At 44.6% G+C, this 14,429-nt stretch overlaps 1 protein-coding gene across 1 annotated transcript; it reads right to left on the bottom strand.

Moving 5' to 3' along the window:
* Positions 1 to 7,512: 7,512 nt before the first annotated feature.
* On the bottom strand, positions 7,513 to 8,100 carry LOC138893964 (uncharacterized). The gene is made up of 2 exons (XM_070178635.1): positions 7,846 to 8,100; positions 7,513 to 7,749 (listed from the first exon to the last, which is right to left on the bottom strand). The coding sequence occupies exons 1-2, from the start codon at positions 8,098 to 8,100 to the stop codon at positions 7,513 to 7,515; spliced, it is 492 nt and encodes a 163-aa protein (XP_070034736.1).
* Between the last annotated feature and the right edge of the window lie 6,329 nt (positions 8,101 to 14,429).

The raw sequence follows: 14,429 nt of genomic DNA on the forward strand, positions 1-14,429 counted from the left end.
GAATGACTTTTATCCTAGATAGGTTTGCACAACCAGGAAATGTTGTGGGCTGGGTACACTTCTTTAGCAATTTGACTGAAGACAAAGTCCATTTGATGTTCGAGTGGTTCCCTACTAGCGAATTCATCATCAGGTCAAGAGATGTTCCTCATCTAGTGCTAATCAGATTAAGGGGTATCTATCCTTATGCTCCTATCAGAGTCATGAGGCAAGTTGGGAGAAAACAGGTTATACCACGAGTTTCCAAAATGGTTCATTACAAAGCAGATTTCCAAGGGAATGTCATTCCATTCAAGTTCGAGGCACAACACATATGGCATCAAAAGATTATTGTGGAGAAATATACCATCGAGCCAGACAGGTATCATGCCGGCCATGTGTACTTCTACCCATCATGGTTGGTCGATGACATAGCAGGAGAGGTCAAGCCAGGGGTCGATTTGAGGAATAAGGTCATAGACGGCGCTGCTGAAGCACAAGTCAAATACAAGAGGTTGCGCAAAAGGGTCTTTGAATCTGAGTCCAGGCATTTGGAACAACATAAAGTGGACATGGAAGCAATCAATGAATGGAGGGAAATCGCTACTAAATCAACTGAAAGGTTGGAGCATTTGGAGTAGGGTTTGATGGAACTTGAGGGAAAGATGAGGAAAAGGGTCTCGGATTGTCAGAACATAGAGGGCAATGAAGGAGGACATCTAGCAAGGGCGTATCTGTTATTGGATATGCGCGACCTGGAAAATCTGATTGACGGGGCTAAGAAGGCCAAGCTTGGAGAAGGCCCATCTAGGAGCAAGTAGATTAGGGGTGATGTTTTCTAGATTCGTTTTAGAATTTGATTGTAATAAGGAAAATGCCACTAGTGACTCTTTATAATTATTGTCGTTTTAGTAGAGATTTAGTCTATTTATCATATTAATGAAATGATGCAGTTATCGGCATTAAGTTTTCTCCAAAGCTATATATTGCTAGGCCTACCCCGGGCACGATAAGGTCCCCAAATTAGGATGCGAATTCCGCAATACGTGTTTAAATATCGTAAATATCCTTTTAATACTCTTTACTGACTTGTTTACCTTTTTTTTTTTGTTTATTCCCATCACCTAAGGTTGGTTTGTGCATACTGACATCATCGACATATCATACCAGATCTAGAGGTCCTCCACCTCCTCCTCATCCAAGCGATCCTAAGAACAAAGGAAAGGCTAAGATCTGAGCAGTATCAGGAAAGACAACGCTACACATGTATAGAATGTTGAAACTTCGGATGGTCGGGGTACTCCGGCACAGAACGACTTGGTTTTGCGATTAGAGAAAAAGATACTAGAGTTATAAGGGGAACTTGAGCAGGTCCGTAACCTGGTAAACCTTTCCCTTACCCTGAATGTTCCCGACATCAACCAACAAAATGCCCAAAACTCAACACCTCCTCAAAACACACAAAACCAACATCCGCAAAATCCTCCCACACCTCATCAATACGCCACGCCTCCCCAAAATCCTAATCCTCCACCAGCACCAACTCCTCCACAGCATCATCATCATCCGACCCAATACCCACAAACTACCACATACCACACTCCTCAGAATGCACCACAGCCTACTCCTGACCCGCAAAACTCAACCAATGACTACCATTACGCCCAGATTCTCAGAGTCCACCAAAGAAATCCCATATATTTGGAAACCTTGCCCCACACCCCACAACAAACCCTATACATACCCGAATCCGCCGAGAAGGACCTGCTAATCAAGAACATGGCAGAAGAACTCAAGAAACTTACCGGCAGGGTTCAAAATGTCAAAGAGGGAAAAGGCGTTGAGGGTTTGAATTATAAAGATTTGTGTATGCAGCCGGACGTAGAACTGCCTGAGGGTTATAAACCTCCCAAGTTCGAAATGTTCGACTGAATAGGTGATCCAAAGGTGTACTTGAGAACATATTGTGACAAGCTTGTAGGAGTTGGCAGAGATGAAAGAATCCGCATGAAGCTGTTTATGAGAAGCCTCACTGGAGATGCCCTGTCTTGATACAACAATCAAAACCCAAAGAAATGGGTTAATTAGGTAAGCATGGCATCGGATTTCATGGATCGGTTCAGGTTTAACACAGAAAATGCACTAGACGTTTTCTACATTCAAAATCTCAAGAAGAAGCTAACGAAAACTTTCCGCGAGTATGCTACGCGGTGGAGGTCTGACGCTGCAAAAGTAAGGCCAACACTGGAAGAAGAACAGATGAATAAGTTCTTCATCAGAGCTCAGGATCCGCAATACAACGAAAGATTGATGGTTATTGAAAACCATAAATTTTCTGATATCATCAAGTTGGGAGAAAGAATAGAAGAAGGGATCAAAAGCGGAATGGTGACAAAATTTGAAGCACTCCAAGCCACAAATAAGGCCCTGCAGTCAGGAGGTATCTCCAAGAAATAAGAAGTAGGTGCAGTAATGGTAGCCCAAGGTCCGAATCTCCTCTCACATACCAAACACCTCCACCCACATATCAGCCTTCACCTCCCAGATACCGACAACCTGCCACCACTTACCATACCTATAACACCCAACCCGCATACTACCACTCACCAATAGCCCGCCAAAACTACCAAAAATGTAGACCAAATTTTGACCGCAGACCACCCAGACAATACACCCCAATTGCTAAACCTATAGACCAACTGTACGAGAGACTTAAGGTTGCCGGTTATATCGCTCCCATTCCCGCTGTCTCCATGGAAAATTCCTCTCAATGGGACAATCCAAATAAGACATGTGCCTATCACTCAGGCATGAAAGGTCATACTATTGATGAGTGTCGTACTTTGAAGGATAAGATTCAGACATTAATCGACACCAAAGTCATACAGGCAAAAGAGGCTACGCCCAATGTCCGTAACAATCCTCTCCCGTATCACAGGGGCGGAGGGGTAAACATGATAGAGACCAATGAAGAATGGGACTCAGAGGGGTCAATTGGACTCATTCGAGAAGGGAATAATCCTGAAACATCTCCAGTCACTCTCACACCTATCATGGTACAAACTCAGGCACCAATTGAAGTTGAGGTAGCTGCACCAACTCCGTTTGAGGTTGAAATAACAATACCCTTCACCGTGATGGTAGCACCTACACCATCTTATAATTCTAATGTTATACCATGGGATTATGTTGTAGAAGCAAGAAGGAAAGGAAAGGGGAAAATGGAAGAAACTGGTGCAGTACAAGGTATGACCAGAACTGGTAGGGTTTACACGCCCGAACATTTGGGGGGAACAAGTAAAGAAGCTTCTTCCAGGCAGCCTATCATTGAAACCGGCTCTGATGATCCTTGGAGAAAGGTGCAAGCAAGGAAGTATTCTGTGGTTGATCATTTGAACAAAACCCCTGTTCACATATCCATTCTATCACTACTGCAGAATTCTGAGGCACACAGGAATGCATTGATGAAAGTGTTGAATTATCAGTGGAGAGATGTCCAATATGATAGGACAAGTGTTGGAAAGCCACAAGATAACTTTTCATAAAGACGAGCTACCACCAGAAGGACTAGGTCACAACAGGGCACTTTATATCACAGTGTAGTTTGAGGATAAGTTCATTGCCAGAGTCCTGATAGATGGGGGTTCGAGTCTTAACATATGTCAACTAACTACTCTGAAAAGATTAGGTAAAGGCCTGCACGAGATACGAGCAGGAAGTATGAATGTGAAAGCATTTGATGGGTCTCAAAGGGCCACAATTGGGGAAACCAACCTCAGCCCAAGGCCCCATGAAACCTCAACCAAACATACCAACAAGGTCTAGAATGGGTCTAGAAACATACATGGAGTCTCAAATAGGCGTGGATAACTGCTCTGCATCTCTCGCTCGGTCTCCCAAGTAGCCTCCTCCATGGGCTGACCTCTCCACTGCACCTTCACTGAAGCTACATCCTTTGACCTCAACTTCTGAACCTACCGATCCAAAATGGCCACCGGCTCCACATCATAAGTCAAATCACCATCCAACTGAACCGTACTGAAATCCAAAACATGAGACGGATCGCCGATATACTTCCGGAGCATAGAAACATGAAATATTGGATGCACACTTGACAAGCTAGATGGCAAGGCAAGCTTGTAAGCCACCTCCCCAATCCTCTGAAGTACATCAAAAGGCCCAATGAACCGAGGGCTCAACTTGCCCTTCTTCCCGAACCTTATAACACCCTTCGTGGGTGAAACCTTTAGGAGAACCTTCTCCCCAACCATGTAAGACACATCACGGACTTTCCTATCGGCATAGATCTTATGTCTGGACTGCACCGTGCGAAGCCGCTCTTGAATCAATTTAACCTTTTCCAATGCATCCTGAACCAAATCTGTACCCAAAAGTCTAGCCTCACCGGGCTCAAACGAACCCACCGGAGATCTACACTGCCTCTCATACAAAGCCTCATACGGGGCCATCTGGATGCTCGACTGATAACTGTTGTTGTAAGCAAACTCCGCGAGTGGCAGTATTTGATCCCAAGAACCCCCAAAATCAATGACACAAGCGCGTAGCATGTCCTCCAATATCTGAATAGTGCGCTCGGACTGTCCGTCCGTCTGAGGGTGAAATGTTGTGCTCAACTCAACCTGGGTGCCCAACCCTCGTTGCACGGCTCTCCAAAACTGCAATGTAACTGTGTGCCTCGATCTGAAATGATGGAAACTGGTACACCGTGAAGGTGAACAATCTCTCGGATGTAAATCTCAGCCAACCGCTTCGAAGAATAGGTAGTACCAACTGGAATGAAGTGCGCGGACTTAGTCAGCCGATCCACAATCACCCAAATAGCATCAAACTTCCTCGTAGTCTGTGGGAGTCCAACTACAAAATCCATGGTGATCCGCTCCCATTTTCACTCTGGAATATCTAACCTCTGAAGCAATCCACCCGGTCTCTGATGCCCATACTTCGCCTGCTGATAGTTAAGGCACCGAGCTACAAACTATACTACATCATTCTTCATTCTCCTCCACCGATAGTGTTATCTCAAGTCCTGATACATCTTCGCGGCACCCGGATGAATGGAATACCGCGAACTGTGGGCCTCCTCAAGAATCAACTCACGTAGCCCATCCACATTGGGCACAAAAATCCGACCTTCCATCCTCAATACTCCATCATCTCCAATAGTCACATCTCTAGCATCACCAATGGGGATCATCATATTGGTGCTCTCTGATGCCATCATATAAGGAAGACCGAGAAAACACACAAGCTAGAACCCGACTGGGCTCCAAAATATCAAATCTTATGAACTGGTTGGCCAAATCCTGAACATCAACTGCAATAGGTCTCTCCCTAGTGGGAATGAATGCAAGACTACCCATACTTACTGCTTTTCTACTCAAGGCATCAGCCACCACATTAGCCTTCCCCAGATGATACAAAATGGTGATATCATAGTCTTTTAGCAGCTCCAACCATCTCCGTTGTCTCAAATTTAGATCCTTTTGTTTGAACAAGTGTTGGAGGATACGATGATCAGTAAATACCTCACAAGACACACCATAGAGATAGTGCCTCCAAATCTTCAACGGATGAACAATGGCAGCCAACTCCAAATCATGAATAGGGTAGTTCTTCTCATGAGGCTTCAACTGGAGTGAAGCATAAGCAATTAATGTACCCTCCTGCATCAACACACACCCAATGTCGATCCGAGAAGCATCACAATATATTGTATAAGAGCCTGAAGCTGACAGCAAAACTAGAACTGGAGCTGTGGTCAAGGCAGTCTTGAGCTTCTGAAAGCTCTCTTCACACTCATCCGACCACCTAAAAGGAGCACCCTTTTGGGTCAATTTGGTCAAGGGCAAATGCAATAGATGAGAAACTCTCCACAAAGCGACGATAATAACCGGCCAAGCCGAGAAAGCTCCGAATCTCCATAGCTGAGGACGGTGTGGGCCAACTCTGAACCGCCTCTATCTTCTATGGATCCACTCGAATACCCTCACTGGAGACCATGTGTCCCAAGAATGCCACTGAACTGAGCCAAAATTCACACTTGGAGAACTTGGCATAAAGCTTCTCCTCCCTCAACCGTTGCAACACAATCCTCAAATGTTGGGCATGATCCTCCTAGCTGCGAGACTACACCAGGATGTCATCAATGAATACAATAACAAACGAGTCGATATACGGCTGATACACATTGTTCATCAGATGCATGAACGCTGCTGGGGCATTGGTCAGCCCAAAAGATATCACAAGAAACTCATAATGACCATAACGGGTCTTGAATGTTGTCTTTAGAATATCCAAGTTCCGAATCTTTAACTGGTGATACCCAAACCTCAAATCAATCTTAGAGAACACCCTCGCTCCTTAGACTCAGTCGGTGCCATGCGATATGGTGGAATAGAGATGGGCTGAGTACCCGGCACCAAGTCAATACCGAAGTCAATATCCCTGTCGGGCGGCATGTCCGGCAAGTCTGCAAGAAACACATCCGGAAATTCCTGCACTACCGGAACAGAATCAATAGCAGGAGCATTAGCACTAACATCCCTCACAAAGCCCAAATAAGATAAACAACCCTTCCCAACCATCCGATGGGCTTTCAAATATGAAATCACTCTACTTGGAACATAGTTTGGAGAACCTCTCCAACTCAATCCTCGGCAACCTCGGAATTGCCAACGTCACAGTCTTAGCGTGACAATCTAGAATAGCATGACATGGAGACAACCAATCAATACCCAAGATCACGTCAAAACCAACCATGCTAAGTAACAAGAGATTAACTCTAGTATCCAGACTCCCAATGGTCACTATACATGACTGATATACACAGTCCACAATAATAGTATCGCCCACCAGTGTAGAGACATGAACAGATGAAACTAAGGACTCACGGGGCATATCCAAACAATGAGCGAAGTGCGATGATACATATGAATAAATGGAACCAGGGTCAAGCAGTACAGAGGTCGCTCTGTGGCAAACTGAGACAATACCTGGGATCACTGCGTCTGAAGCAACAACATCTGGTCTGGCAGGAATAACATAGAATCGAGCCTGACCGCTGCCTGATCGGCCTCCCCTTCTAAGGCGACCCTAACAGACAGAGCTCCACCCCGAGCTGGCTGAGTGGGTGGTGAAATAACGGGAGCTGATGTCGTAGGCTGACTCCTCTACTGAGTTGGACCTCCCGTAAGGCGGGGACAATACCTCTTGATGTGACCCATATCTCCACACTCGAAACAACCCCTCCCTGCGAATGGCGGTGGGGACTGCAGAGAGCCCCAAGCACCAAAATACTCGCTAGATGAACCCGATGCCGATGAGCCATGAACTGAAGGTGCATGGGATGAACTCTGAGTTGGTAGGGCACTAAGAGAAGACTGGCCCTGATGATAACTATAGGAACCATGGCTGGATGATGCACCGCGATGAACTGGATGACCCGTATGAGCGTGCCTGTAAGGTCGACCCCTGTCGCGGTAAAACTAACCTTCTGAATAAACACGGCTGAAATCACTTGATCCACGAGGCCTTTTTGGCCTCCCTCTCACCCTGCTCCTTACTATGGACCATCTCTATCTGCCGAGCAATGTCGACAACCTCATCAAAAGTAGCACCAGATACCCTCTCCCTAGTCATGAGCAACCGTAACTTATATGTGAGGCCATCAATGAACTTCCGAATCCTCTCCCTATCAGTGGGAACTAGCCAAGCTGCATGATGATCCAACTCAGAAAACCTCATCTCGTACTGCATCACAGACATGCCATCCTGATAAAGCTGCTCAAACTGCCTACGCAACTCCTCTCAGCGAGACTGCGGTACGAACTTCTCCAAGAAGAGAACGGAGAACTCCGGCCATATAAGTGTTGCTGCACTGACTGGCCTGCGCCTCTTATAAGCCTCCCACCATATGAAGGCAGCCCTAGAAAACTGAAAAGTAGTGAACGAGACCCCACTGGTCTCCAGAATACCCGTCGTTCGAAGCATCCGCTCACATCTATCTAGAAAAAGATGAGCATCCTCTGGCTCAGCACCACTAAATGATGGAGGTCGAAGCCTCCCAAGTCTCTTAAGTCTCCTCTGCTCATCGTCTGCCATAATTGGCCTGAGCAGCTGTAGCCGGCAGGGCTGGTAATTCCCCCGGTATCTGAAGTCCCTACACTACCTGATCCGGAGTACGGGCAATATTTGTATGAGTATCGCCCCCGGCTGAGAAGTGGTAGGTACGGCCTGATCCAAAACAACCTGAGCAAGGCCAGTGCAAACTGTCAATATATGGGCTAAAGTCTCCTGAAAGCCTGGAATCACAATGGGCACAACTGGTGCCTGAGCTGGAGCAACTGGTGGATCTGCAGGTGCTGCCCTAGCTGTACCTCTACCCCTACTGCAGCCTCTACCGCAACCTCGGCCTCTCGCGACCCTAGCTGGTGATACTGGTGGCTGTCCATCCTTCCCAGTAGTATGTGTCCTCACCGTCTATGAGAGAATAGAACAACAGAAATTCAGTTTCCGGGATCAACAAATTTGCACGACAGAGTACAAGAAATTGACATTTTCCTAAGGGCTTGGTAGCCTCTCGAAGATAAGTACAGATGTTTCTGTACTGATCCGCAAGACTCTACTAAACCTGCTCATGACTTGTGAGACCTATGTAACATAGGCTCTGATACCAACTTGTCACGACCCAAAAAACAACCGTCGTGATGACGCATATCGTTGAACTAGGCAAGCCGCTACTCAACTATCTCAACATAGTAAAAGCTTTAAAATATAGACAGAAGCAATTTAATAATTAAGAAAAATCTTTTTAAAAAAAAAAATAAACCCGCAACACAATGCAATCTATCCCAAAATTGGGGTGTCACCGAGTACATGAGAATCTATGTCAGAATAGAGTCTACTACAATGTCTAAATAGTAAAAACGGAAGTACAGATAAAGATAATGAAGGAGAGTCAAGGCCTGCGAATGCCATGCAGCTACCTCAATAGTCTCCAAGATCATATCTCCTCAATCAGTAGCTGCCGTAACCAGAAGCACTTGGATCTGCACACGAGTACAACCAACTCAGTAAGTAACAAACCCAAACTGTGGGCTGAAAGTAGTGACAAACTCAACCGGCACAGTTTAATACAGAAAATAACAGTGCAAAAATGTAGGCATGCTTTCAAATTAAATGGGTAACTCAAAACAGTAAGGTACACAGATATGAACAGTGTAAATAATATGACTCAACTATATCTACATGCCAGTGCACATGTTGTATGCGATGCACCATGCTGTCAGTCTCATGTGGTAGACTCTCTAGGATAGAACTGCTCTGATACCAAGTTTGTCACGCCCCGAACCTAGGAGCGAGACAAGCACCCCGTGCCTCACCTAACCTGGCGTACCAAATTGCGACTAAGGGACTCTGAACACATAATGTCATACTTTGGCCATGGGGCCACCTTGCAAGACAATTTGCGAAGCAAAATATAAAACTGAATGGAAACTAGCACTAACTAAATATCAATATAAAGCTAGGCCGACAAGGCCGTCATAGCTACTACAGTTGACAAACCACCAATTTATACAAACCCAACATACTGCACTAACCAACAGGATATGCCTACAAGCCTCTACTGATAGATGTACTGTGATCGGAACAGGGCCCCGACCTACCCATAACATATATACAGATATACATAAGATGTACACAAAACTCTAGACCTGGCAACTCCGAAAGACGTGGAGCTTACCGATCAGGCGGAACTCGGGAAACACCTACTGAGGAGGTCTACCCGTCTGTCTGTCTGAACCTGCACGCATGAAATGCAGCGCCCCCAAAAAGGGACGTCAGTACGAAATAATGTACCGAGTATGTAAGGCAATAAAATAACTGAAATCTGAAACTGAACTGATAATATGATAACTGAAATTAACTGGGAGTCAAAGATGATCTGGAGATATACTTACCTGCTGATACTGACTCAACTCCTTCAATATAGTAAGTAAAATAATTGTACGGCCTTATAAGGCTCGGTATATATAACTGCTCTGCCATAGTAGGCTCGCTTATAGGCGCTCGGCCATACTAGGCTATGTATCTCGACCATGCTGGGCTCGCTCATAGGCGCTCGGCCACAGTAGGCTCGGTATATAACTTTCCATCTGATCAGAGGTTGCCCAATAGGGGCCTGCCCATCGATTATAGCTCGATGGTAATGAAAATACTGTAATACTGTATATATAGGCTTGCTGCTCTCTTGACTGAAAGAAGACAATACTAAAATTGAATATAGAGTCTCGATAAGGAATAATATTGTAACTTATGAGACTAGAATAGTGTGAATAAATTCATGAATATGAACTTCTCTTTTTGTCTCATTACTAACACATGTAGCTACGAGATCATGCCAAAATGAAGGAAGGCTTAGCCTTAACATACCTTATCACAATCTTTTCAATCACCAAGTTGAACTCACCTCTTCACACCTTAATCTACAAGAATGATAATAATACTATCGTTAAGTTACGAAAGGTACAACTATCGCACAACGAACGACAAACCTATTTTGTATTAAAACGGGCAGCATCTCCCCTATAATATGCCCTTCCTCCAACTTCAAGATAACACCAACAATACAAGGACAGAACAATAACAACATATATACATCATTTTCCAGCCCTATATACACCATCAAATACTACAAAACAGCCCAACACACCCCAATCTCTTCGTACACAAAACGACCACCGTAGTAGTGTCAAACGACCCGAAAATGTTATGACGAACGACCAGCCAACCACCCTACATTTATATGGTGTTTATAAACCCCCTTCCTCCTCCAAAACTCCACAAAATAGTAATAAAACACGCAGCCCAACAGCAACACAAAACAGTCCACAAAACAGTCCGCTACAAGTGAATAACTCGAACTCACGGCTTCCGATCACCATCCCGTGAGTTCTTACAAGTATAGATCGACTTACCATGAATTTACAGAAGAAAAAATGGATGAAAGAGAGCAGTAAACTCACCTTATTTGTTGGATAACTCAGCTCCTATCTTGGTTCTTCAAACTCTAAGTTTTACCTCCAATTGGAACTTGAAAGGGAGAGAAAATCAATTAGGGTTTGTGGGAAATTTTTGGGAGGATTCTTTGCAGAGCTTATGTCTGGTTATTATGCTCTATTTTAAGTCTAATATATGAAGAAAATAGGCCCTTAAAAGGCCTCTTTGGACGACCCGAAATGGCCCATTTTTGGGCTTTCATTTAAGCAAGTAGGTGACACACCTACTTGTCACCTAGCAGCTTGCGCAGTATCGCAAAAATGCACATATCTCTCTACTCCGATGTCGTATTGACAAATGGTTTAATGCGTTGGAAAATAGACTCATAGATCTTTAATTTGATGTGTGGAACACACCATAACTCTAAGTATATTGGGAGAAAATTGCAGTTACATTTGACCCAAAGTTTCAGTAAAACTTATGAATGTAACTTGTGATGACTTTCATCGACTTTTGTTCCACAACTCGCTTGACTTAAAAACATAACACACGGATGTAATACGACTAATATAAATCATAACATAATCTCTTTATCATGTTAATCACCCTAGTCTCACCCCAAAGGTACATGTTATAACATTCCCAACTTGTCGACTTTCGATGAAACATTGTTTTATTTAATTGCTTTAGCTTCTGAACTGTCCAACCCTCTTTGTACTTGTTGTTCATGATCTTCAATATTTGTAACCTCAGAGGTAACATGATTAACTTACTTTATATACTTTTAAATATTATCTCATTTTTTTGTCCTACATTAGTTTACTTACGACGCATTTTTACATACGAAAATATAGGGTGTAACATCACTCCCCCTTGGGAACATTCGTCCTCGAATGTTTACTCTTGGAGACTTTGGAAACTTTTTCCAGAGTATCCTTGGTACACTAGGTTAAAACCAACCTGCACGTAGCCAGAAACATACTATGCATGCCACACATGGCCAATCTTTATAAATAGCAGCAATTTGCCTCTGACATAATCCTGTCTCGTAGCCTTGCTACATCTGGAACACACAAACGACCCTTGTATCTGAGAACCCCATCTCCCTTGAGCTCTAACAATGGCTTCTTCTGCTGCGGAACTCGCTCTCTCAACTCGACCAACTCTGGGTCCTCGTACTGCCTTTCCTTGACTTCAGCTATGAGGGATGGTTTGGCAGTGTTTTGGATTACAACTCCACCATCCTCAGAATCTACTAACCGAACCCCCAACGAAGCCAATTGATGAATATCTCTAGCTAATTGTCTTTTCTCGGGCTCTACATGTGCTAAGCTACCCATAGATCGGCGACTTAAGGCATCTGCTACAACATTAGCTTTCCCTGGATGGTAGAGAATGTTAACATCGTAATCTTTCAATAACTCAAGCCATCGCCTCTGTCGCAAATTCAACTCTTTCTGCTTGAAAATATATTGTAGGCTTTTATGATCAGTAAATATATCAACATGAACACCATATAAATAATGCCGCCATATCTTAAGTGCATGGACAACCGCAGCTAACTCGAGGTCGTGGGTCGGATAATTCCTCTCGTGCTTCCTCAACTGCCTTGAAGCATATGCAATTACCTTCCCATGTTGCATCAGGACACATCCTAACCCGACACCTGATGCATCACAATACACGGCATAACCCTCTAGACCCTCTGGAAGTGTTAGAACTGGAGCTGAGGTCAACTTGTTCTTAAGCTCTTGGAAACTCCGCTCACAAGCCTCTGTCCATTGAAACTTAGTTTCTTTCTGTGTCAACTTCGTCAATGGTGCCGAAAGGGAAGAAAAACCCTCTACGAACCTCCGATAGTATCCTGCTAAGCCTAGAAAGCTACGAACCTCTGTCGGAGTGGTAGGTCTAGGCCAAGATTTCACGGCCTCAATCTTCTGAGTGTCCACCTTTATCCCTTCATCTGATACAATATGCCCCAAGAATGCTACAGACTTCAACCAGAACTCACATTTAGAAAACTTAGCATACAACTTACGATCACAGAGGGTTTGGAGTACCGCTCGCAGGTGGTCCGCATGCTCATCCTCTGAACGGGAATAAACCAGAATATCATCAATAAATACTATCACGAACAGATCTAAAAATGGCCGGAATAGGCTATTCATCAAGTCCATAAATACAGCGGGTGCATTAGTCAACCCGAAGGACATGACAAGGAACTCGAAGTGGCCATATCGGGTCCTGAAGGCTGTCTTCGGAATATCTTTTTCCCGAACTCTGACCTGGTGGTACCCCGACCTCAAATCAATCTTGGAAAAGCATCTAGCTCCCTGCAACTGATCAAACAAGTCATCGATCCTTGGAAGTGGATACTTATTCTTAATAGTTACCTTGTTCAACTGCCTATAATCGATACACATCCTCAGCGAGCCGTCTTTCTTCCGCACAAATAGTACCGGTGCACCCCAAGGTGAGGTACTGGGCCTAATGTAACCTTTCTCCAGCAAATCTTTTAACTGCTCCTTCAACTCCTTCAATTCGGCAGGTGCCATTCTATACGGAGGGACGGATATTGGTTGAGTTCCTGGAAGCAAATCGATGCTAAAATCAATCTCTCGCTCTGGAGGAATACCTGGAAGCTCATCTGGAAACACATCTGCATACTCTTTGACTATGGGAATAGACTGAAGTGTAGGTATCTCAGCATCTGCATCTCTAACTCGCACAATATGATAAATGCACCCTTTTGCGATCATTTTCCTCGCCTTCAGATAGGAAATAAACCTACCTCTGGGTGTTGGTGTATTACCTACCCATTCAAGGACTGGCTCACCCGGAAAATGAAATTTGGCTACCTTTGCTCGGCAATCAACTGTGGCATAGCAAGCTGCCAACCAGTCCATGCCCATGATAGCATCAAAGTCCATCATCTCTAGCTCAACTAGGTCAGCTGAGGTCTGACGACTACAAATTGTCACCGTACAACCTCGGTAAACCCGTCTAGCAATAATCGATTCTCCGACCGGTGTAGATACCGCAAAAGGATCACTTAGTATTTCAGGCACTATACCAAACTTCCTCGCGACAAATGGGGTAATATACGATAAAGTAGATCCTGGGTCTATCAAAGCATAAGCATCGTGAGAGAAAATGGTTAATATACCTGTCACAACGTCTGGTGAAGACTCCTGGTCCTGTCGACCCGCTAAAGCATAGATACGGTTCTGATTACCACTTGAACTGGAACCTCTACCTCTGCCTCGACCTCTACCAGCCGAAGACTGAGACTCGCGCCTTGAAGGATGCACGGACATAGATGATCCTGTTGCTGAACTCGCTGGTTGTGCCATTCCCCCAGAATCTCTATTTGGGCAATCTCGCATCATATGCCCCGGACGCCCACATGTATAACAAGCATCAGAACCTGC

The sequence above is a fragment of the Nicotiana tomentosiformis genome, chromosome 6 (assembly GCF_000390325.3).
Source record: "Nicotiana tomentosiformis chromosome 6, ASM39032v3, whole genome shotgun sequence".
In the NCBI taxonomy this organism is placed as follows: domain Eukaryota; kingdom Viridiplantae; phylum Streptophyta; class Magnoliopsida; order Solanales; family Solanaceae; genus Nicotiana; species Nicotiana tomentosiformis.